General features: G+C 56.2%; 8 protein-coding genes across 8 annotated transcripts; 2 read left to right on the top strand and 6 right to left on the bottom strand.

The window, feature by feature from the left end:
- Window positions 1-511: 511 nt before the first annotated feature.
- Window positions 512-2,397, top strand: GPT1 (GABA/polyamine transporter; the record flags this gene model as incomplete). The annotated part of the gene is made up of 3 exons (XM_064798652.1): window positions 512-963; window positions 1,019-1,389; window positions 1,448-2,397. 3 exons carry the CDS (start codon window positions 512-514, stop codon window positions 2,395-2,397), a joined length of 1,773 nt encoding a protein of 590 aa, XP_064662979.1.
- Window positions 2,398-2,767: 370 nt separating this feature from the next.
- Window positions 2,768-4,445, bottom strand: LTR77_001391 (uncharacterized protein; the record flags this gene model as incomplete). The annotated part of the gene is made up of 2 exons (XM_064798653.1): window positions 2,768-3,346; window positions 3,396-4,445. The coding sequence occupies 2 exons, from the start codon at window positions 4,443-4,445 to the stop codon at window positions 2,768-2,770; spliced, it is 1,629 nt and encodes a 542-aa protein (XP_064662980.1).
- Window positions 4,446-5,085: 640 nt separating this feature from the next.
- Window positions 5,086-5,940, bottom strand: LTR77_001392 (uncharacterized protein; the record flags this gene model as incomplete). Its single annotated transcript, XM_064798654.1, has 3 exons — window positions 5,086-5,243; window positions 5,301-5,660; window positions 5,730-5,940. 3 exons carry the CDS (start codon window positions 5,938-5,940, stop codon window positions 5,086-5,088), a joined length of 729 nt encoding a protein of 242 aa, XP_064662981.1.
- Window positions 5,941-6,817: 877 nt separating this feature from the next.
- Window positions 6,818-7,565, bottom strand: LTR77_001393 (uncharacterized protein; the record flags this gene model as incomplete). Its single annotated transcript, XM_064798655.1, has 2 exons — window positions 6,818-7,219; window positions 7,278-7,565. 2 exons carry the CDS (start codon window positions 7,563-7,565, stop codon window positions 6,818-6,820), a joined length of 690 nt encoding a protein of 229 aa, XP_064662982.1.
- A 539-nt stretch (window positions 7,566-8,104) lies between these two features.
- Window positions 8,105-10,079, bottom strand: LTR77_001394 (uncharacterized protein; the record flags this gene model as incomplete). Its single annotated transcript, XM_064798656.1, has 7 exons — window positions 8,105-8,823; window positions 8,873-9,034; window positions 9,087-9,164; window positions 9,220-9,264; window positions 9,319-9,442; window positions 9,496-9,853; window positions 9,907-10,079. 7 exons carry the CDS (start codon window positions 10,077-10,079, stop codon window positions 8,105-8,107), a joined length of 1,659 nt encoding a protein of 552 aa, XP_064662983.1.
- Window positions 10,080-11,035: 956 nt separating this feature from the next.
- Window positions 11,036-11,611, bottom strand: RPB4 (RNA polymerase B; the record flags this gene model as incomplete). The annotated part of the gene is made up of 2 exons (XM_064798657.1): window positions 11,036-11,160; window positions 11,239-11,611. The coding sequence occupies 2 exons, from the start codon at window positions 11,609-11,611 to the stop codon at window positions 11,036-11,038; spliced, it is 498 nt and encodes a 165-aa protein (XP_064662984.1).
- Window positions 11,612-12,636: 1,025 nt separating this feature from the next.
- rga1 (Rho-type GTPase activating protein Rga1) lies at window positions 12,637-16,350 on the top strand (the record flags this gene model as incomplete). Its single annotated transcript, XM_064798658.1, has 3 exons — window positions 12,637-12,987; window positions 13,047-15,842; window positions 15,904-16,350. The coding sequence occupies 3 exons, from the start codon at window positions 12,637-12,639 to the stop codon at window positions 16,348-16,350; spliced, it is 3,594 nt and encodes a 1,197-aa protein (XP_064662985.1).
- A 727-nt stretch (window positions 16,351-17,077) lies between these two features.
- Window positions 17,078-23,101, bottom strand: RIM15 (rim15, signal transduction response regulator; the record flags this gene model as incomplete). The annotated part of the gene is made up of 1 exon (XM_064798659.1): window positions 17,078-23,101. The coding sequence occupies one exon, from the start codon at window positions 23,099-23,101 to the stop codon at window positions 17,078-17,080; it is 6,024 nt and encodes a 2,007-aa protein (XP_064662986.1).
- Window positions 23,102-23,944: the final 843 nt, after the last annotated feature.

A 23,944-nucleotide genomic window follows, 5' to 3' on the forward strand; every position in this document is an offset into this window, starting at 1 on the left:
CGGGGCAAGTGAAGGTTGCAAACCTCATCGAAGATCAACTTTTGCTTCCTCGTGACAACATCCTTCTTTCATCATCTTGCATCCGTTGGCAGCTTGATGAGGGCGTGATGTCCAGCTCAAATGCCAACAGTACCTCCGGCCAATATGGCGATGGGCCCTGCTCGACGACCGGACTTCTTTCTACACCAGCCTTATTCATGTCATCCGAAGGCCGCCTACGGCCGCCAGACGGCGACAGGGCTTATCTCGCTATCTCCCACGCCCCAAGTCCCACGCGAGACCCTCGTGCAACTCACTGCACCACCGCGACCCTTCATTCGCAGACGGCGTATGGCTGCTTCTTTGGGTTTGGCCGCTGTCCAGTATTTGGTTGTCGGAAGCGAAGCTGCAGTGCGCATCACGTCGCCGAGCATTCGTTATCGGACCTCACCTCTATGGTAAGCTGTAGGTCTTTCTTTTGTATTCCTTTCTTCAAGTCCTTTCGTATTGTATTCTCATTCTGGAAGACAAGATGGCGGACCGCAACGCCAGTGCGTCTTCCGCCGGCAAAGGTCGAACTGTCAGCGTCTCGCAGGAACCCGTCACATCTGTTCTCAAAGGCGGCGATGTCCCGATCAACGACTCGGGTCGCGAATGGAACTCGGATGAGGAAGTTCTTGCTGCTCTGGGGTACCGACCAGAGTTTAAACGGGAGTTTACATTGTGGACGACCTTCTGTGTCTCGTTCGCTGTCCTAGGACTGCTGCCGAGCTTTGCGACGACCTTGTGGTATGGGATGGGGTATGCCGGAACGGCGGGGATGACATGGGGTTGGCTCGTGGCAATGGTGGGCATCCAATCTGTTGCTTCTTCCATGGCAGAGCTCTGCTCGTCGATGCCGACATCTGGTGGACTCTACTATGCTGCTGCTGTTCTTGCGCCGCCTGGGTGGGGACCGTTGGCTGCTTGGATTACTGGTTGGAGGTAAGGCTTGATCGACTCGAAGTCCGCTTTGTTGTGATTGACTAACATACACCAGCAACTGGATCGGCCAAGTCACGTCAGCACCCAGCGTCAACTACGGCACCGCGGCCATGATCCTAGCCAGCGGCAGCATCCAAAACCCGAGCTACGTGCCAACAAACTACCAGACGTTCCTGCTGACCGTCTTGATCCAATGCATCCACAGCGTCATGGCGTCCTTTCCGACGAAGTGGATCGCTCGTGTCAACAGCGCTGGAAGCACATTCAACATCATCGCCTTGTTCGTCGTCATCATCCTGATCCCTGCGGCATGCGATAGGACGTCAAGAGGACTGTCGCGCTTCAATCCCTCGAGCGAGGTTTGGGGCAACATATACCAGGGGACTGACTACCCGAAGGGAGTTGGTGTTTTGATGTCGTTCATCGGTAAGTAGTCTTGCACCCCGATCGACTTTACGTTCCTCCAGCTGATCGTCTCCAACAGGCGTCATCTGGACAATGTCCGGCTACGACTCCCCCTTCCATCTCGCCGAAGAATGCAGCAACGCCAACATCGCCAGCCCCCGCGCCATCTTCCTCACCAGCGCCGTCGGCGGCGTCGCAGGCTGGGCCCTCCAACTCATCGTTGCCTACACCGTCGTCTCCATCCCTCGCGCCCTGAACAGCGACCTCGGCCAACCCTTCGCCGCCTACCTCATCGACTGCCTGCCGCAAAAAGTCGCCCTGGCCATCCTCTCCCTAACCATCATCGCCGGCTTCGCCATGGGCCAAGCGTGCCAGATCGCCGCCTCCCGCGTCACCTTCGCCTACGCCCGTGACGACTGCTTCCCCCTCTCCCGCTTCTGGAAGCACGTCAACACCCACACCCGCACGCCCGTCAACGCCGTCTGGTTCAACAACGCCATCGGCTGCCTGCTTCTGCTGCTCATCTTCGGCGGCGAAATAGCGATCGGTGCCATCTTCTCCATAGGCGCATGCGCGGCTTTCGTCGCTTTCACTCTGCCCATCTTCATCCGCGTCTTTTTTGTCGGGAATCGCTTCCGTCCTGGCCCGTGGAATCTGGGAAGATATAGCATCCCGATCGGCGTGGTCGCGAGCGCGTTCGTGATCTTGATGGTGCCGATTCTGTGCCTGCCGAGCGTGACGGGGAGTGATCTGGACGCTACGACGATGAATTACACGGCGTTGGTGTATGGCGGGCCGATGCTCGGGGTGCTGGTCTGGTGGGTGGTGGATGCGAGGAAGTGGTTCAAAGGGCCGAAGGTGAATCTGGAGCATTTGATGCATGGACGGGATGAGCAGGCGATGGAGATTGCGGGAGCGGAGGGGGCGGTATTGGAGGGGAAGGGGGATGATCGGAGTAGTTCTTCTGATGTTCCGGGTGAGATGCCGGCGGGGAAGCAAGTTGGGGATATGAAGCCCGGTGGGCTGTGAGTGCTCGTCGTGACGGTGATGTTCTGTAGTCAATGTAGAGCAACGCAACGACGGCGAATGTGTGATGGGATGCATAAGTTATCAATCTTGAGTATCGTTGCAGTCTGATCGAATACATGCCCTTGACACCTTATACCACTACTGCCAGTAGTCGTAAGCATGCATCGCGCCAAATGCCGTCGACACCATACACTCAGATGCAAGCGTTCACCCCAAACCATGCCCTGATCGCCTTCGTTGCCGCCATCCGTGCGTGAGCAAAAGTCATGCCGTGCTGTCCATGCATCCGATACCACCTCTTCAAAATCAGCCAAAGAAATCATCCTCCACTCCTCCAGTCCTCGCCACTTTCCCACCCGCCACCTCCCCACTACTGCCTCGCTCCCGCTTGAGCCTGAGGCCCCCTTCCTCGACCCCTGTAACGCTTATCAGTATCTTCTTCAACATCACTCTCGTCGCCAATGCCCCAGCTCCGACCTGTCGTCGCTCTCCCACCCATACCATCGCCCGCAGTCTTGTAGATCTTCTGATCACCCTCGCCAGTCATCCAGTCGTGTCCGCCACTACGTCCGCCCATGCCGTCACCAGCGGTTTTGTAGATCTTCTTCTCCTGCTTCGAGTCGCTGAAGGCCCAGTGCTGCTCCATCGAGTCGCTAGGTGCGGCGTTCTCTTTCTGCGCCGGCGATTGGGTGTCGGTCATCTGGTAGTGAGCGCTGAAGTCGTTGCCACGGCGGCTGTTGTCGGTGGAAGTGGTGTTGCTGCGCGAACCCTTCTGGCTGGTTGTGTCTTCACCAAAGACTGGATCGTCGTACAGCATCATGCCTTGCTTGCTGGTCGGAGGGCGCGCCGCGGCTGGCGACCTCTCATCCGTCATATTGAAGTGGGCGTCGGCGTCTTTCCGGGCGGCATGCACGATCGGTCGCTTTGGTGGCGAGGGCTGGTCCTCCTCCTGTTTTCGTTAGTCGTGATAAACAATGATGTACGAGAACAATACCCACCTGACCCCAATGCACCTGATCATCCCTACGCTCTTTGATTTGGTGTTTCGGCGGCGTAGAAAAATCCTCGAAGCTGAAGGTCGCTGCGCCCTTGCTCTTGTTGTTGCTCATCGGACGACCAGACGGCGCATCTTCCCCGTCACCAAAAGCGAAATGGTCATACTTCTGATTGAACACCTTCTTACGCTCAGGCGAGCGCGCGCCAGACGGCTCATTATCATCGAAGAGGCGATTGCCGGTATAGTGCTTGCCGGCGCCCGCCTTCAGAATAGTCCCGTCCTTCTTACTCGGCGAAGGGCTCCTAACGTTCGACGTCGGGTCATCAGGCGGAGACTCGCCATTAGCGAACAGCTCGTTGTAATTGCGCGGTGCTGGCTTGGCGGAAGCGCGTGGTGCGAGCTTAGGACCTTGATAGTCGCTTCCTACTTGTTCGTTCGGGTCACGTGCGGCGAACAGATTTAAGCTGGTGCTTTGACCGCGAGTTGCAGAAACGCTGTCGCTCTTCTTGTGCTCTCTGATGACCACATCGTTGGGGCCGCGTGCTGCGAGTGACTTCACGCCGGTGGTCTCGCCTCCGGTGGCCTTGACGCTCTTGTTGATGGCCTCGATCTGGGCCTTGCCGTCGCGAATCGGCCAGTTGCGTCCTGTCTTGCCAATTGCCTCCACCTGTTTCAGAAGCGTGGACTGGTCCCAGTACAGACGGATCTGCTTGATCTTACGCGTTGCGTCGAACTGGACAACATGCAGCAGCGGGAACGTCACCAGCTTCTCGTCGAGCAGGTTCTCGTCCATGTTAGGCAAAAAGGCTCCACCGCCGTTGTTGAACTGCAAAGTCGTCTCTGTTTCGAGGAGCAGATCTTCATGCCCCTCAATGGTGCTCAGTATGCGCTCCTCTTTCTTCGTCACCTGCTTCTGCTGTGCGGTGATATGCTTGACGATCGCGGCCGGTTCGCTGATGCTCGTCGTGGTGGTGATGTAGTTGATCGAGGCGTCGTTTGCGAGATGCGAGGCATTCGGCGCCTGCAGGAAGGCGGCGTATACACTCGCCATGGTGTTGTCGTCGTTTATGAGTTGTGGTCGGTCGGTGATTACGCCAATGCAGTGGTTGGTGGGGTGGATTGTTTGTTTGATCTGCAACGTCGCTCGTATCGATAGCAAGGGTGGTCTGGATCAGCACTTCGTCGACAGAGATCGCTGTCGTCTTCGAGAATGTGGTCGTTTGTCACATGCGTCAGGAAAAGAAGGCACAACAGTCTTCGCTGGCCATCGCTCGCGCCTGCAGGGATACGGGGAGGCGATGTTTACCCTGTGTTGCAGCAGGAACTGCTTGAAACGCACTAAATCGCTGAGGTTCTAAGCCACCTCATTGGCTATGTTCAAAGTTAGACCCTTCACATATAGGCAGTGAGATCAGTCGACGACGACGTTGCTGTCACGAGACACGGAACATATTTACTGTCTGTCGAGCTACACAGGAGCGAGTCCTCCACTTCTCCAGATCCGTGAACCTTGTACCTGCAGTAGCATCGAACACTGCATGGAGAGAACAAGAGCTCCATTCTCTTCGACTTCAGCGAAAGACACATGCATTCTCCATGCTATCTGGGTATCCAAGAAGCCACAATCAAGAACCAGCACATGGCTCATCCATCCACCACTTATTCTACCAGCCCCTCTCCAATTATCCTGCTTACAAGGCCATAGCACCCAGCGCAACCACACCCAACATACCCGCCATCGCCGTCGCGCGAGCACCAGCGTTGTCCGAGGCAGGCGTGACGCTAGAGGCACCGGCGGCGGTGCCCTGAAATCCTGCGCCGGTTGAGGACATGGTGCCGGTCATCATTCCTGTCGCAAGACGTTAGCCCAGCGCTCTACTGCAAGAGCAATGATTTTGGAACATACCAGAAGAAGAGGAGGACATCCCCGTGCTCATCCCACCAGTCGGCGTAGTCTTGGTCTTGGTCGTTACAACGGAGGTATTCGTCTCCGTTTCCGTCTCCGTCGGCGAAGCCGCGCTGCTCTCGGTACTCTTGTCCGTCAAAGTGGTGACGCCCGTCTGCGACTCGATCGATGTACTGGACGCGCCGAGCGTGACGGTGGGCGTGGTGGAAGCGACGGTGTTGTCGGTATCGAGGACGAAGTATGGAGTGTAGTTGGTCACGCTCGGGTCGCTGTCGGAGACGATTTCAACGGTGTAGTCGGACCCGCGCGTCAGCTTGTTGGAGGGCGTCCAGGTGTAGGAGCCGGAGTTGTCGATGCTGTCTGCGCGATATTGTCAGCTTCACTCCTGTCGCGTGGTCTTGCAACTGCGCGCCAATGCGCAATACTCACCAGCGATAACAGTGCCCTCATTAAGATCGTTCGAGCTCCCGCTCCGCAGAATCAAAGTCACGGTCCCCTGCGTCGAGGGCTTCCACTCCAACGTCAACGGCTCACCACCTTGCGCCGCAATGCCCTCGTCCGGGATAATGAAAGCATTAGGGTCCTGCGCGAGCACCACCAGCGGCGCCGCGAGGAGCGCAAGGAACGTGCGGAAGTACATTTTCAAAAGGACCGTCGGTAAGAAAGCGCGCAGAGCTGTAGTCGAGAGAAATAAGAAGTCTTGTTTGATGACCAGAAGAGAGTGTGTATAGCGACAAGAATGAAGAACCAAGCACCACCCCGTTCACCTATATTGCCTCCACCCCATCCATCTCGTGCCAACCTACGTAATGAACCGCCCCTGGAAACGGCACAGGATGGAACCTCTGGAATGTCGACCATCGACGACCATCGTTTGCGCGCACCAATCGCTAGGCGCGGAAGGACCGAGTTCGCGCGCGGTGGTGCCATCATCGGCGTCCAGGGTCCCGCAAGTGCAAATAAAGTTAATCTTTGTGGAGAGCTGGAGTTTGTGCTGCTTCCGTTCCTGCAGCTGACATGGATGAGCTTGGGGAAAAAGTTCTTGTGTCGCGGGGCTGACGGGTGCCACGACGACTTGTCGCATCGCTCGTACGAAATATCACATCGGACGTTTTGATAATCAATCACGTTGAGCAGCCGCGTCGTCTACGTCGTTGGCCGATTCCACGGAATAGCGGTTCCCAAAGGATCTCTAAACGAAAGCGCTAGAGTGATGAAAATTACCGAGATCTACCCGCTTGGTCTTGGGAGCGGCTGCCCTTTCCGTTCGAGCCGAGGACTGCCATGTGAGAAGCATTGGAGAGAAGATCCGTTCATGCTCGCTTGAAAGGTGGACCGAAGTCGTGAGAACAGGCATACCGTGACCAAGAATCTCTCATGTACGTTGCGCTCGTGATCAAGTATTAGACAATAAACTATCGAAAGGGGCCGTCCACACCCATCCCGAAGAGCCGACTGCTGGGGAGTCTCCTTCAGCGCCTGGCTCACACTACAGCAAAACCATCCTCAACGAATCCTCATACCAGGTAGAACACCGCAGCCACCGCGCCAAACGCAAGCGCCAGACTGCTACCGCCGTTGAAGTCCGACGACGCAGCGTTGGTGTTGTCCGGGCCTGCTGCACCCGACGTCGAACTACCCTGGGAGCCTGCGCCGGCCGAGGATGAGGCGCCGCCGCCTGCAGTTGTCTTCGTCGTGGCCTTGGTCGTCGTGGTCTTCTTCGTGGCGGTGAGGCTGGGCGAGCTCATGGTGGTGTTGCGGTGCATTGTCGTGCCGGTTCCCATTGAAGCCGCGCTGCCGATGGTGGTGGTCGCGGTAGTGACGGCGGAGGTAGACGTGTTGGCTGCAGCTGAGGAGACGGCTGCCGGGCTCGCGCCCTGGATGGTGAACGGACCGAAGTAGTTGGTCTGGTTGGCTTGCTGTTGAAAGGTGTTAGCGTCGGCGCTTTTCTAAGGATGTTGTCGACGCGTCGCGTACCGAGATCTGAAGCGCATAATCCACCCCATTCGGGATCGACTTGGGAGGCGTCCAGATGAACACGCTATCCTCAGCATCCTCCGTGAGCGTCATGACCGTCTGCAGGTTACCCTGCTGTCCTTGCCGCAGGATGATAGTGATGGGGCTCTCGGTGTCGTTGGTCGAGAAGGTGATCGCTGCAGCCTCGCCATCGGTGATGGGGTTCGGGACGTGTGTGAAGAACAGGACTTTGCTCTGCGCGGCGACGCAGGCCGCGAGTGCGCTGAGGAGAACCGCCTTTGCGAACATCGTGTTGGCGCGTTACTTTGGCGATTGAGGGTGGAGAATGTGTCGGTGGTGCGAGGTCGCGCGAGAACGAATCGAAAGGTTAGCGAGAGTGGTCGACGGTGACGCTGTACAGTGGTGAAAGAGTGTTGTGAAGTTCAGAGGGAAAGGTGTGGAATGCGCGGGCGCATCCATCCTGTCGGTCTCGAACTTCTTACCCCTGTCTTCGTTAGCGCGTTCAGGTGGAAATGAGGGATGCGCACCAATGAGATGCCTTCGTAGGATCGCCTATTGTCTTGTGACTGCTTCTCCAAATTTTGGATCTCTTGTACCACATCAATGGCAGTTGTGTGCTACCGGCGAAACGTTCTCATCGTTGTCGCACGGCGAAGATGACATGGTACACGTCCTCGGTAGCAGTTGGCCACAAAGCTTCATTTTCAGGGTCCAGTTATTCATGATGAGGCCTCGCCTGTCAGTACATGAGCATTCTCTGTAGTACAAGAGTGAGGAAGAGGACGTATCATTACTTCCCAGCGACAGCTCGTCTCTCGCCACATCCTCTAGTTCTGCACCTTGTACGCATGCGCCCCAAAGAACTCACACCGCTCACTCACGTCCGGATCCTCCTCTGGCCCAACACTGCTATACGTAACAGCCTGCACAGTAAACCCAGCACTCTCCCCATTAGCCCCCGTCCCATTCCCTCCGCTCGCATACCCAGGCCAGTACGCCGCATCCTTTACTCTCATCGTGTTCGGATCATGCGTCACTGCGAACGAAATCCAGTACGACGTCATAATCTCGACAAGCGTCTGGTTATTCGCAGTAGGAAAGTCGGTCGTAGCGGAGTTCAAGAAGTTCTGCGTAGCGCCGTGGAGTTGCGTGCCGGCTGAGAAGACCATCTTCCAGATCGCGGAGCGGTTGCTGTTGCGCTCGATGGCGTTGAAGCCCATCACGTAGGTCGGGCAGTTGATGAGGTAGTCGCCGAACCAGGTCTGTCGCTGGAAGAAGGTCGAGTTGAACGATGATTTTGGGTAGAGCTGGTATAGGCGGGAGAAGAACGCTGGGCCGGCGAAGGGGAACATGTGTTGTGCGTCGGTTGTTTCTTCGGCTTGTGTGGTGGATGTGGGATCGGAGAAGATGACACCTTCGTATGCGTCGCGGTCGACGATGAGCGGGACGTCGTGGAAGTGGCCGAGTTGGAAGGCTATGCTCGGAAGCTCTTTGACGAAGCTGCCGTCTACGACTGGGTTGTATATGCCTTGGCCGTAGCCATTGCCTGGAGTACTGTTAGTTATAACTTCTCGACGGTGCCGTTGAAGACGAACCTGGGCCGTTCACTGATGCGTTCTGCACCGCCTGGTTGAGGTTCTCTAGCTCACCAACCGGTAAGCCTCGCAGGCATGTTATGGAGGAACAGCCAGACAGCTGTAGTACATTGGAGTACTGTATCTGCTGTTCGGATTGGTTGAGCAGCTGCTGGAACCATGCTTTTCATCTGTCAGTGTTCTCTCCGTCTTCAAGGTTAAAGAGAGTACCCACGATACTCCGCGATTGCAGCGGAGAATGGTGGTTGATCAAAAGCGCCTCCAGCTATGAGCTGATAAGCAACACTACTTCCTGGGAGCATGTCAGCGAACACGAGTTCGGATATGCTGATAGGGAGTTGGCCGACCTCCAGCAGAGCCGCCCCATATGGTAACTCTCGAAGGGTCGCCACCTGGGTCTGTCAGTACAATAGCCCGATTGTACGGAAGTACGTCAGAAAACATACCGAAAGCAGCAATGTTCCTTTGAATCCACTCCAACGCCGCCCTCTGATCCAACAGTCCAGCATTCAACACCCCGTCCTCCTCAATCGCACTCCCGCCCAAAAACCCAAAGATACCCAGCCGATACTGCATCGACACATAGATGATACTCCCTTCCCATCCGTCAGCACCAGCCTCACCTCCACTTTCAACCGGATCCACTCACCCTCCGATCGGTTAACCATCCCATCCCCCGGAAACACCTGCGCATTCCCGGACTGAAAACTGCCTCCGTGAATCTGCACCATCACCGCCAACCTCTCGTCCATCGGGTTCACAGGCACGAGTACATCGACCGTCAGACAGTCTTCCGAATACCCGGACAAACTCGCGCCGAAGGACTCGTTGTAAGGCGTATACGTCGATTTGGGCAAGGACATGTAGCATGCCGGGCTGATGGCGCTGGCGTCGTAGATTGTGCTGCCGTTGAAGGAGTTGTGGTGTTCGATGGGGATGGGGGCTTGCCAGCGGAGGGAGGCGGTTGGGGGGTAGGCGTATCTGGATAGATGTCAGTGGGGCGAGGAGGGTTTTCGGATGGGAGGGTAGCGTACTGGATGCCGCGGAAATAGTTGATGCCGGCGGTGTGGTTGGTGGTGCCGCGGTACTTGACGTATCCCAGGTCTACGACGGGTCCTATCGAGTGGGTCGCGGGTTGTGTCGCCTGGCCGAGGACATGGCAAATCTGGAGGCCGATACCACCGACGAGCATAGAAGAAAGCTTCATCTTTGCAGCAAGATAAGCGATAGACGATGGGGTGGAACGGGATTGATAGTAGCGGACGCCTTCACCTCATATACTCGGCTTCTCGGCCACAGTGCTCGCAATATCCGCCCATCGGAACATCTGAAGTGATGACAAAGACCAATGCGAGCTCGCGGTGCTTGGGCGCTCGAAGGAAGAGTACTGTACGCGATTATATCCGTGTGGCAGAACCAACGGACCGATCTTTCTGCCCGGTTCCTTGCAGACGAAAGCCGCCGCCATGCCTACGTTGGCAGCTCAGTTTTTGGTACTCATCACTTCCTAGGCTCCTTCAGGTAAGGTCAAGGATATAGCGAACGAAGTCTGCTGACAAGACTTTGCTCATTCAGCCGTGTTGGCGCAAGGCAAACAGGTTTTGGTGCGTGCCCAAAGGCAAATTCTGGAAGGATTCTGCAGGGGTCTTCAGCTCGACTAAGCTCAGTATGCAGACAGAATTTCGGGATATCTTCGCTTCGAGATGACTTTGAGCAGACATGAATGAGGAGCGACAGAAGCGTATCTTGAGATAGATATTACCTTACCCTGCAAGTGCATAGGTTTGAGGTGGAAGGTGCCGTGACTGTGTTTACCTGATTCTCAACCCCAACCTCACCGCAGCTGATTTCATCATCACCGGAGATACCGTGAGATGAGGCAGAAGAACAGATCCAAGTGAGAAACAGATAGGCCTACCGAGTGATAGGAAGCTTTGTCTTCTGCAGTCAAAGCAGACTATCGTCCACCCAAGACCGGCACCATCTAACATTGCTCCACACTTCAGACACCCCGTCATCCATCCAACGCCTTCGCTAAAAATCGTCAAGTTGCCGTGCTTGCTGTCAACCGCTTGAACCGTCTCTTCTTCACTTCTCGACAGAAGCCCTTTCCACGTGCTAGAGATCCATCTGACCACACTCCTACCGCTGGGACGACCCATTCTATGAGAAGTCGCGTAGCTTGGAGATGTCGTCGAGGACCTGCTGCAGATCGTCGTCGGAGACCTTGCCTTCGAGGGAGGGGATGAGCGTGCGCGCTTCTTCGACCGTGTCGCAGCAGAGTGTTCCTGGATCACCATATTGTCAGCCTACTTGATTCACCCATGCCCTTATCACTCCCCATTCTCCTGTAATGCTGAACCTACCCAGCTGCGCCCTCTCAAACCCCGTAATGCCTCCCGGTCCCACCAACTTCGAGCTCACACTCTCCACCTGCTGCACCGCCTGCTCCCCGTTGAAGCGCGCAAACAGCTTCAAGTAGATCTCCGTCTTGGTGAAGACATCTGAGCTCGGCATGCCAGGCGGTTTGCGCCCGCTCTCATCAGGCTTGTTGCGCGCTTCGATGACTTTTTGCAGGATGGTGTTGGCTTCGCTGACGCTGAGGCAGGGGACGTCGGTGTATTCGCCTAGGCGGAGGATGCTGGTGGTTTCTTCGTCGCCGGTTGGAGGAGGACGACGGCGGGAGAGGGGGTGAGGGACTGTGGAGCGAGCGGCGGGAGGGTTGGGTGGGCCGGCCATGGTTGTGGTAACGGTAGAGGTGGGTGAAGAGTGTTTGGAGACCACGCACTTGGTTGTTGTGGCTTGCGCTCGGATCCAAAAGCTTGTTGTTTGCCAAGGATACAGGTCTCGTGGGCGAAGAAGGACTAACAACTCCCCAAGCCGCAATACAATTCACCGCAGGCACGTGAGCAGAGTGAATGTGTATACGATTTGGCTCAAAGCTTCCTGATTCAAGCCGAGTTGGAGATGCAGATTCAAGCTAGCGGCATCTGCTCCGACGAGCGCTAGAAGGCCGCTTAATTCCCATCGCGGGAGGCGTCTGCATTGTCTCCTGTGCGGCGGAGAAGAGCAGCGCCCTCCGCATCCCCCCCTCCCCCCCGTCCCCGACACCTCGGTGACACGACATCTCGTGACCTGCGCCTGTCGGACCCGGGGACTGCCTGGCAACGGCGAGCATTGGGGACGGTCCACGAGCGCCACCCGCCACGCGACACCTTTTCTCCCCCGACCGCCTCCATCGCGTGCAGCCGACACGATTCATCACGCCCATACTACGCCAACGCGAGCCACCATATTCGCCCGCGGGAAACTATTAGTTGGAGGAGTTGGTAGAGAGGAATAACAGGCTCGCCGGCAGTGCTGCGTGTCTATTCTTGGCCCGTTGCCTCTTGTCGCTCCAGCACATCGACCCAGCGTTTCACATCTGCAGGTGCTCCAACTTTCCTGCTCACGACCAGGGTGCCGCACCACCACCTACAACTCTTCCCGACAAGGCCAAAGCAGGGTCCAGGGTGTATGACGGCGGCACTACCAAGCGCTTGACGACTACACATCACGCCCCCGGACATCAAGCGCTGCGGGTGCGACAAACACCACCGAGCCGATACTACAGTGTCACGGACGAGCTATACCATCCCCTTTAGGAAGAGGAAATTAGTGTGGTACAAACAGAGTCGCACAAGAATAGTCGAGCATTGGGAGAAGGGGTAGTCGATAACGCGCGAGACAACATCTCCTCGTCGCCCGCTGGGGCAGCAGCCAGCATGGCTCCATCGGACGGCGAAGCGCAGGATGCGGTGAATGGCGCATACTACGACAGTCAAGTTACAACACCTCGGCAGAACTTCTACACTACCAATGGATCAACATCGGAGAGCTCGTCCCAGCCCCAGCGGTACGGCGGTAGCAGCTTGGACGCGGGCACATCGGTAGAGCGCTCGCAGCAGCGACATCTAGATCCCAATGGCGAGAGCGAGGCGCGACCACAGCGGCCGAAGAAAGACAGACGACCGAGCGATAAACAGAGAATGTGTGGGAAGTGTCAGAAGCACTTGACGGGCCAGTTTGTACGAGCGCTGGGCGATACATATCACTTGGAGTGCTTCACATGCCATGTGCGTGATTTGCAACAGTGTTTTTTGGTAGAAAGTATACCTGCTGATGATGAGTATAGGACTGCGACAAGATTGTAGCTTCCAAGTTCTTCCCCGTCCCCGACCAGCCTCCGAACCAGTACCCGCTCTGCGAAACCGACTATTTCCGGCGACTGGACCTTCTCTGCTATGCTTGCGGCGGGGCACTGCGAGGATCGTACATCACAGCTCTGGAGCGAAAATATCACATTGAACATTTCACGTGCAGCGTGTGTCCGACAGTGTTTGGTGCATCGGACAGCTACTACGAGCACGAAGGCGATGTCTTCTGCCACTACCACTACTCGACGAAGTTCGCACAAAAGTGCAATGGCTGCCAGACTGCCATCCTCAAGCAGTTCGTGGAGATCTTCAGGAATGGCGTCAACCAGCACTGGCACCCGGAGTGCTACATGATCCATAAATACTGGAATGTACGACTGCATGCCCCGCCAGCGAAGGGCTCGGAAGCAGAGCAGCTGGAGCTGGAACGACAGCGGTCAAGAAACGTCACATCCGACGCTGATGCAAGTGAAGAGCTCAGGACCAGTGTTCGCAAGGAGGAAGAAGCCGTGGAGCTCAAGGTGCACTGGATTTGGCAAACACTCAGTACATTCGAGGAGAGATCGGCGACGTGCATCTCTGACATGTTGTTGCACGTTAGCAACGGTGCCTACATGGACGGTGTCGTGGCGGCCAAGAAGTTCATCACTCACGTGGACCTGCTATTCTCGTCCGCCGACGACCTGGACCATCGGTTGCAGCACCGGCCTAAGCGTAACGGTGGCGAGCAAGGCGTGCGGACATTCGACACCATTATTCATCCCGGCTTGAGCTACAGCAGGGAGGCGAAGCTCTTGTGCAAGAAGGTTGTCGCGTTCTTCCAGCTGCTTGCAGAAAGTCAAGACACTGGCGTGCGACGTTTGGGAGTCACACAAGAGCTGCTCTCGCTCGTTACTGGTTTGGCGCATTATTTGAAGCTCATGATCCGGATATGTCTTTCAGGCGCGCTAAAGCTCGAGCGCGAGACGGGCAGTGTAGAAGGCCTGACCAGCTTTCTCGAAGACATCAGCAAGCTAGACGACCGGCTAGAGTCGGACAGCCATCGGGACTCAAGAGCGGATGCAGAGCTATACGTGGACAAGGCGGCAGATACGTGTGTGGTCTGCAGCAAGGCGGTCGAAGACAAGTGCTACCGCTTGCGAGATCAGAATCGTGTCCTGCATTCGCAGTGTCTGGCCTGCTCCAAGTGCGGCAGAGACTTGAACAGCGATTCAGAACAAGCAAGGTGGAGCGACCAGCAGGAGAGATTGTACTGTGAGGCACATTCTCCACCGGACGCGAGACTGGGAATGTTGGTGCAGGTGACCAGGCTAAACCAATATGTCCACCTTCTACGGGTGGCGCACGCCCGGCTACTAGCAACTTTGCGAACAAGCGGCGCGCTACCACACACAAGCGATGACCCTAATCTTCTCGGGTACGATTCGCGAGAGGGACACACGCCGACTGCTGAAGGAGATCCGCCATTGTTGCGGTCAAACACCCGAAGCAAATCGTACGCAGGCGTCTCTAGCGGCGGTGCGATGCAAGATACGATGGGTGACATCCGCCGATTGCGAAGTACAAGAATGGAGAAGCAGCTGTCAAACGCCGGCAGACAAGTACGAAAGTCGCGCATCATTGATGGACCGGAGGGCATGCGGCCCGGCTCTGCAGAGGGCCCCAATGGGCGAGATCGAAGGCGAACGGGCACGTTTCAGATCGTACAAGACACCGATGCGAACGGAGAGCAAGTATCGCAGCTTACGTTTGGCAGAAATGACACCATGACCTTGGATGACATTCCGCGGATAGTGCAAGCACAGCAGACTCGGGAGCAGCGGCCGAACGCGTCGAAATACGCGCGACAGCCCATGATACCGCAGGAACCTGTTCCACGGTTGGTCAATGGACATACACGCGACGTGTCGGAGGACCAGGAGAAGATGGAGCGGCCTCCGGGCACGAAGAAGTACTTCTCCGAGCTGACAGCGCTGGAGTACTTCATCGTGCGCCACGTGGCGGTGTTGACGATGGAGCCTCTTCTGGAAGGACACTTCAACCAAGAAGAGCTGTTGGATCTGATCGAGACGAAGCGGCCGACGTTCTGGAGCAAGTTTGGCAAGGCTTTTGCGCCGAAGCAGAAGATGCCGAAGAGTTCTAAGACCGCCATCTTTGGTGTCCCGCTTGAGCAGCTGCTGGAACGTGACTACGAGGAGAGCACGGATGGCGTGGGTCCCGGGAGTCTCAGAATCCCAAGTCTGGTACAGGAGGCTGTAAGCGCGATGAAAACCATGGACATGAGCGTGGAAGGCGTTTTCCGGAAGAACGGCAACATCAAACGCCTGAACGACGTGAAGGACGAGATCGACGCGAAAGGCGCCGTCGAGGTTGACCTCACAAAGGAGAATCCGGTCCAAGTCGCCGCTCTGCTGAAGAAGTTCCTGCGCGAGATGCCTGATCCCCTTCTCACGCACAAGCTGAACAAGCTCTGGATCACTTCACAGCGGATTGAGGATGCCGAACGGAGGCGAAGAGTGCTGCATCTGACGTGCTGTTTGCTACCTAAGCCGCATCGGGACACCATGGAAGTCCTGTTCACGTTCATGAACTGGGTTTCGTCATTCAGCCATGTGGACGAGGAGAGCGGGAGTAAGATGGACATCCACAATTTGGCGACTGTCATCACGCCAAACGTGATTCACCGAGGCAAAGAGCAAATACCAGTCGACGACAGTTTCCTGGCCATCGAGGCAGTGCACAGTTTGATCGAGTGCAACGAGAGCATGTGCGAAGTGAGTACAACCCCATACACCATCTTTTCAAGACCAGCCTACTGACTTCTCCCTCCCACAGGTCCCAGAAGACCTTGCCCAAATCCTCAACGACTCCTCCCTCTTCTCCAACAGCGCCGACATCACCACCAAAGAAATCCTCAAACGCTACGGTGGCGCCCGCGGCAAAGCCCCCGTCGTCAACTCCCCCGCCTTCAACGCCAGCAAAACCGACTCCTACGGCGACGCCTCTTCGCCCATGCCGCAGACTTCCAGCCCCTACAACGCCGCCTCCGGTCCCTTGGCCCAACGCGTCGATACAGATCCGAACATGAACTCCGCCTGGCAAAACGAGAGTTCCGTACGGCATGTGGGCAGCGATTACCCCGGGCCAGGCGGTGTAGCGACGCCTCCAGCGTTACCGTATGCGAATTCGAGGCATTCGAGTGAGAGTCACGGGAGTCCAAATCGCGCGAGCATGCGGAATGCGAATTATGCTGATAAACAGCGGGCCATGGGTATGGTGTGAGCGATGCCCTCTCGCAATAGAGAAGGAGGGCTGGGATTTGGGTTTTGAATGTTGAATGTGCGAGTATTGCCACTACAGAGAGTGTGGGGAAATATCGGTGGAAAATGACTTGCATCGGCTCCCATAGAGTGCAGCCCTGGCGTTCGGGGACTTCGGATTTCTTTTGTTTTCAAGGACGGCGCTGAAGGTCTGCCTGGGCGCTTTGCCAGGTACAGGCGATGGGTTTGAGCGCGCGCAGTGAGTCGCCTCAATAAGGGTTTGGGGGAAGGATTTTGAATTTCATGGCGAAGATACCTTTTGTTCCGTAGCGCGGATGTAGCGAAGAGAAGGGGAGCCCGAGTTGTGACGAGATGTATAACCATCTTCCCAAAGTTCAAATTTTCTGACTTCACTACTGTTCTCTACCTATAACAAGAGGAAACAGTCACGCAATGGTACAAATTTTCCATTTTCCATTTTCCATCCCCTTTTGCACACAGGATGGGCCAAAGATAACCGCTGCTCAATCGATCGCCACGCCAAAGGTTTGTCCAGGAAGTTCCAAATAAACACTACCCCCAAACACCTTGCTAAAAAGAAGAAACCCGGACGTATAATTCGTGACAGTGCTCTGAAGCCCGCAATAATCATCAACAACAGACAAAAGAAATGCTCGATGAGCTGAGAGGTAACGACGGTTCCACGCGACATTCTGGTATAATCAAAACAAGAAGCACCATGCGTTCGTTCAATCCTGGTGCTGAGGCGACGTAGACGCTCGCGGAGTGGGATCTGGATCCGGCAGTTCGCCGCCGTGCTGTGGCTTGGGCGTAGCGTTCGGATCGAGTTGCGCGGAGTCCATGTCGAAGTTCTCAGTGTGGTCGCCTGGCTGAGGAGGGAACATGGTAGGAGGGGTGAGGTGGCCTGTTGCTTCGACTTCGGCGGCTGGCTCTTCGATGATGGTCATGGCGTCGAGGGATTCGCTGCGAGGCTCGTGGACTGCTACTTCCCGAACACTGCCCGCTACGTCTTCAGCGGAGATGACGCTCCCTTGGCTGTTGGTGCGCATCATCTCTGTGCCCAGCTTCGAGGTCCGTTTGACGTGGCGCTTTGGTGAGCGAGTTCGTGCTTGAGAGTTGCCGAGCTCTTCGTCTTCATCGTCGCCAGATTCGGCTGCAGACTCGTTGCGGATCTTCTCCAGTGAACGGCGCTTCGCTTCAATGGCCTCCATAGAAGGCTGTTTGCGCACAGAAGGATGGTCTGGTGTGTTCAAAGTAGCAGGAGCGGATGCTTGTGTGACCAGGCCAGGCGCGTGCGGCATGTTCCTGTCAGACTTGGGCTCTTCGGTAACAGAGTGAGAGATACCAAGGCCGCCAAAATTACGCTCAAGGTCTGCCGTATCGAAAGTGTCATTCGTGGCCTGACGGCTAATGATCACAGGAATGCTGTCAAAGTGGCCATCAGACTCCCCAAGCGAGCTAAGTTGGCTTGACCCAATGGAATCACCTCGACTTGAACCGACGTAGCTGCTGGATAGTGCAGGACCGAAGCTGCCAAAGCCGGACGATGCGGTGGTAGTCGGGCTGTCATCTGTTGGCATGGACTCCTGTCGCAGGCTCGACTGAGGTATTGGCTGCGGCATGCTTGGCTTCCAGCCTTCCGGAGCCGTCTTCCACTGGCAGAGACGGCCAATGACTTGTTCCAGCTTCTCCTTCGTGGGCGGCTTCTCGACTAGAGCGTCAAAGTGGTGCGGTGCTTGCAGCTCTTTCAGATAGCCAGTGACCGCAACAATCGGCGTATGAGAATTCGCATTCTTGGTATCGCGGATCATGCGTGCGACGTCGGCGCCATTGACCTGCGGCAGCTTGAACTCCATCATGATGATGTCGAATTTGACCTCACTCATAGCATACCGCATGGCCTCCGAGCCATTGTTGACAGAGATCGTGCGACAGCGCAACTTCTCCAGAAGTCTCTCCATGACCAACCGCGACACTGGATGGTCTTCACACACGAGTACGTCCAGCGTCCGGAAACTTGGGCCATCCGCCAAGCTGACTTGCGACAGCCTTCTCGAGCTGGCCCGCCGCCGTTGGACCCGCAACAAAGCCTTCTGCCGTGTCTCCTCAGTGTCAGAGGACGATGGTGAAATGTCGAACACCCCGCTTCTCCGCTTGTAATGCGTAGGCACGAGTTCAGGCACCAGGTCGCCTTCCTGAGAGCCGACCGTGTGAGACCTCTGCCGTGGAGAAGTAGCATTGCTTTGCCGCTGAGGCACGGCAGGTTTGTCTTGTTGTGCAAGTGGTAGATGTACAGAGCCCGGCTTGGCGCCCTTGATCGGTGATGGTGTATTGGAGGGAGTCTTGAAGGACATAGAAAGTCGTGGCCCTTGTTCGAAGAAGTTGCCAGGTTGCAGTGAGTTCGAATGCTGCGAAGGATTGCTCGTCTGCTGCGATAGACTGGATGATCCACTCGAAGTCTTACGTCTCTCGTGGCTCTGGCCTGCGCTGAACGACACGAGCAGCGGCGAAGATGGATGTGAACCTCTGCTGGGCGACGACTCTGCCTGGCTGAGGAGCGAAGGTGACTGCGGGCGATTGTGCCCACGAGTCTGGGACAAGGCCCGCTTGAGAGGCATTGGCAAGACCGGGCTTGACTCCAGAGAAGGTCCCGGTGATGGCGAGACCGCAGAAGACGAAGCGCCACCGCCTTGAGCAGTCTTGGCTTGAGCCTGCATCGTCTCGCTGCGCAGCTTCTGAATGACATCCTTGTTTGCCTTCTCGAGCACAGGCAGGTTCTTGAACTGGAAGTTGCCGAAGTCGTCAGCGACAACAGGCTCACTCAGCCGGCGTGAGCGCGAATCGCGAACGTGCGGCGGTATGTGCAACGGCATGAGCCCACGCTTGACGGAGTTGACCTGGCTCCTAACCCGAGACAACGCATCGTGTGGCCGCTCCGGATAGTCAGCGCCTGGTGTCACGCCTGGGGACGACTGCTGGTCCTCAAATTCGTGCGCAAAGTTTTGCATCGTTGCGCCTCGTGCGTCGAAATACTCGGTGTCCTCTGGGTTCTCGCTGACAGGAATGAAGGATGCTTCGTCCTCGCGCAGCGTCTCCCAGTTCATGTCACGGAACCAAGGATGTGCCTTAATCTCTTCGCCTCCATCTGCGTACTTCTCTTCCTTGTTCGAGCCGAGGCGCTCCTTGGGATCGAGACAAATCAGTTTGTTGATGAGATCCTTGGCTTCGTCCGAGACCTCAAACTCATCGTCATCGTCGGCGGGCCAGTGGATATTGCGGGCCAAAATGTGCTGGAAGACTTCTTCTGGCGTGTCTGCATTGAAAGGCGGCTGCCCGTACAGACATTCAAACAGGATGCATCCAAGCGACCACCAATCACTCATCTCGTCTTGTCCATGGCCGGCAATGGTCTCGGGTGCAAGGTAGTCAGGCGTACCTACAAACCGGCGATTGCTGTCCTCGGGATCGAACAGCGACATGATAGGTGGAGGCATTGCTGAAGTCTGAGGTGGTGTTCCTACTTTGGGCGCACTCGAGTTGCTCTGGACCGGATGAAGCGCGTATGGGTCTGGAGACTCGCCGCCTTCTTCGTCTGCGTTTTCCTCTTCGATCGGTGTCCGGCTGTCTGCGATGGAGAATCTTCTGAACATAGCCGCAGCCAGAGCTTCGCTATCGCCACTGTCACTGCGGTACCCTGAGGTTCGACGCGAAGGCTCTCGCGAAGCCGAGCTCTCCCGGTTGAGATTGAAATAGGAGGGCTGATTGAGCTCATTGGTCCACGCTGGAACCATCGCAGGCGTATGGGCAGGAGACTGGTTATTGCCATGGAAGTCGAAAGAAGAGGTCCTTGATGATGCGACAGAAGGCTCTCTCCTAAAAGGGCCTGTCTTGAGCAAATCGGGTGGGGCGTCCTCTGGCTGTGCGTTGATTGCGCGCTTTTGTCTGCCGATGAGACCCATGCGTGAGAGACCGAAGTCCGTCAGCTTCAAGTGGCCCTTCGCGTCGATGAGCAGATTGTCCGGCTTCAGGTCACGGTGAACGATCTGCCGGCTATGCAAATGCTGGACGCCCAGCACAACTTCGCCGATGTACTTCTTCGTCCAATCTTCTGGCAACGCGCCAAGCACCTTGATAAGAGACGCGCAGTCTCCCCCGTTGAGGTACTCCATGACCAGGTAGAGATAGTCCTTGCTCGAGAAAGTCCAGTATAGCTTAGCGACAAAGTCACTTTCTCCTTGCCACATCATGATGGCTCGTTCCGCCTTGACGTTTGTAACTTGATTCTTGGCCACCATGTCTGCCTTCCTCAAAGCCTTGACCGCGTAGTAGTCACCAGTGGACCTCTTCTTCCCCAGGTATACACTTCCGAACGCACCTCGACTGATCGGCTTGATGATCTCGAAGTCTTTGATGGACGTCTGAGCGGCCCTTGGCTGAGTAACGCTCACCGTGGCGTGGAGACGCGGCGAGGCAGGTCGACCCATTGCTTCAGCCAGTGCTGCCGACGACTGACGGCGATGATGATGCTTGTGCTGCGCTCGAACCACCGGTGATGGGAACTCACTGTGCGATAAAACAGGCGATGTTATTGGAGAAGGCACGCTGTCAGCTTGACTAGGCAGTCTAGGCTTCGTCATGCGCAGAGGCGAATGTGGTGGTTGAGAACCGCGAGCGGGTGACTGGTGACGACCGGAGGATGAACCAACCAAGCTAGGAAGGACAAGGCTTTGTCGCTTTCTCTCACGTGAACGATGACTGGCCACACGGCTGAGAGAAGTCTCGCCGCTTGGGGAATCGACTCTCCTGTGTCCGACGGAGGCGACTGAGGAATGCATGCTGCTGTCGCTGTCGGCACCGGTGTCGCTTTCGAACGCAATAGAATGGCGCTTTTGGAACGCAAACTGCTCAGACATGGCGCCATGCGACTTTGGCGTTGCAGCACCGCGCGGACTGCTAGCTCTAGAAGAGCCGGCAGACGAGGTACGACGATCCAGTGCCACATCGGACCCATTTCGCAGCGCCATTGCCATGGAGGAGGGGAGAGCTGACAGCCGACGCTGTGGCGAGCCGATGGAGTCTTCAATGTGAAGTTCATCAGAAGGAGCTGACACCGTCTCCTCCTGAGCTGGAGCCTCTTGCTCTGGTGTCTCACACGAAGAATCTTCGCCAGAGTCGCTGAGCTCGCCGGACTTGATCCGTGCTGCTTTGTCGATAGCGGCTTCGATACACTCCGACACCAGAAGCTCGTACTCCATACGGATGCGCTCAGAGTACTCCAGGATGCGTCGGTGGCGGAAAATAGCCTCAATCTTTGACCTAGCCATCTGGAAGGTGTCGTCGCAAAGACTCGCCAGGCCCTGCTCGTTCTCGATGGTAGTCGTGCTTGGTGATTGCCAGCCCAAAACCTGCGAAATGCGGCTCTCAGACTGTGGTGACTGCGTTCTGATTTCGCCGGGAGCAGAGACTTTGCTGTCCTTGACGGATGGTGTGCTGATCTCCATGGCAGTATCACAAAGATCCAGAACCAGCTCTACAATTCTGGATAGTGGACGTCTGACAGCGAAGGAGCGAGCTCTGTGATGGCTCAAGCCGCTGGCGGATGAGTCACGTGATCTGGGCGCGTTCGCGGCTGGTGAAGCTCGGCCAGAGGATGGATTAGACGATGGATTGGAGTGTGATCCTATTGGCATGCCCTTGTATTCCGCTCGCGGTGGCGGTGTTGGTGATCCAGTATCGCTCCCAGAGCTCGATGACGGCTTCGCAAATCGTTGCTGTGCTTCCAGTGCGTCCAGAACCTTGACCAGAGCCGAACGCTGTTCGTTGAGAGCATCTTGAGCCATTTGCACGTCCATCTCCGCCCGATGATCTTGCGCACAAAGCTCAGTGTGCTTTTCAAACCACCAGGGAGTGATTTGGCGTTCGCAAATCCGACAGAGAACGGGCAGGGGCGGGGGATGTGATCCAGGATCGTGCACGCCTACATCGGTCAGCAGCGTGAGGTAGTTGGCAAGCATCTCGGCACCAATTCCAAGCGATTCCACCAGCATGTCCGGAAGGTCAATCGTAACTTCACGCGACACAGCCGGCTTGATCATCCACATGGTATGGCTTTCTTCTCCTGTGTCGCGATCGTAGACCATAATGCCTTGAGCCTCTAAGTCGATTCTCTCCTCATTCTGCTGTGGTTGAGACTGCTCTTGATCCTGCTCATGCTCCTGCTCCTGTCCTTGATGCGGCTCTCCCGTCTCCTGTTTTTCGGAACCCCTTCCATCCTGGCCAGACTGCTCCGACTGTGGCCAGCCCTTGTGACCAGCCTTCGCTTCGACCGGTGTCTTCTCCTCTGCGGATCCAAAAGCAGCGGTTTCCGCAGCCGACCGATCAAGAACAGAGAATCGGATGATGCGGCTTTTGGAATCATCCTGCCGTATAGCTTCCACGCATTCCGCGAACACATTGACATTGCCCACAATGACTTCCGATATATCTTTGCCGATGACATCCTTTGTTGCTCCTCCAGTAAGATCCGTCCATGAAGGGCTGGCCCACTTGACCTTGCCATCAAGGCCCAGCTCCAGTATAGCGTTCAATGACTGTTCGGCGGCCCGCTTCAGATCCTCACGCTCTTCTCGGATGTCCATACTGATAGTACGCAGCATCTGCCCTCTGTCTTGACCCTCGTGAGCTGCCTCTTCTTTCAACGCAGTCACCTTGGGGGGTGCCAACATCGCAGGAGACTGTCCATCTTCGGCCATACTGGAGGTCCTGCCTTCGACCAGGTCGAGGGTGCACGACCTAACACTCGATCTTTCTCATGCCAAGCAGTAGCGTTCTTGCTAGGCTCGAAGGACGAATGCACCCATTGTGACAGCGGAGCAAGACGGGCTGCACTGTTGGAGGTCGACTGCGCTCACGTTGAAAGCTGCTGAGCACGTTATTGCTGACAATGAAGGCGGACCAGCGGGAGCGAGCGTGAAAGAAGTCAATCGGCTCGCGGCCGACTCGCTCGTCAATCAACAAGCATCCAGTTGTTGAGTCGCACGGCGGATGAGGTGTCACGCAGTCGGTCGTCGTGGTCGAGTAGGAAGGGCAAGAGGTCGTTCTGACCGCTTACAACACTTATTCTCCAATAGCCCCACCAAATCGCCCTTTCTAGCGCGACTGCCCGCGCTTCCGCTAGTCGAACAAAAGGATGCTTGAAAGGAATCCAGACTTGGAGGCTTGTTTCTGCGATGTCTCCTGAGGCGATACACTGTTCATCAACCGTCTACACAAAAGGCTTCAGTTGACCTCGCACAGGTTGCGATGTCAACACAGCTGAGTGTCACGTGCCGCCATGCATAACGGCAGTTGAGTCACGACGACAACAGCGACAAGGGGGGCCTTGCCTCTGCATACCAAGAATGTTTCATCCTGGACCCTTTCACGGCAAAAGCTGTCATCCCGCAGGCTATTCAAACTACAGTCGATGGACCCGAATGCAATTCCTCCGCCTCACATGAGCAATAACACTGTTCGTGGAGGCCATGGAATGTACTTGCAGATGCTCGTAGACGATGTACTGAAGTACTTTGAGCTCTCAGGCGTCTCATATCGGC

This window comes from Saxophila tyrrhenica, assembly GCF_035928015.1.
Source record: "Saxophila tyrrhenica strain CCFEE 5935 chromosome Unknown scaffold_2, whole genome shotgun sequence".
NCBI classification, from domain to species: domain Eukaryota; kingdom Fungi; phylum Ascomycota; class Dothideomycetes; order Mycosphaerellales; family Extremaceae; genus Saxophila; species Saxophila tyrrhenica.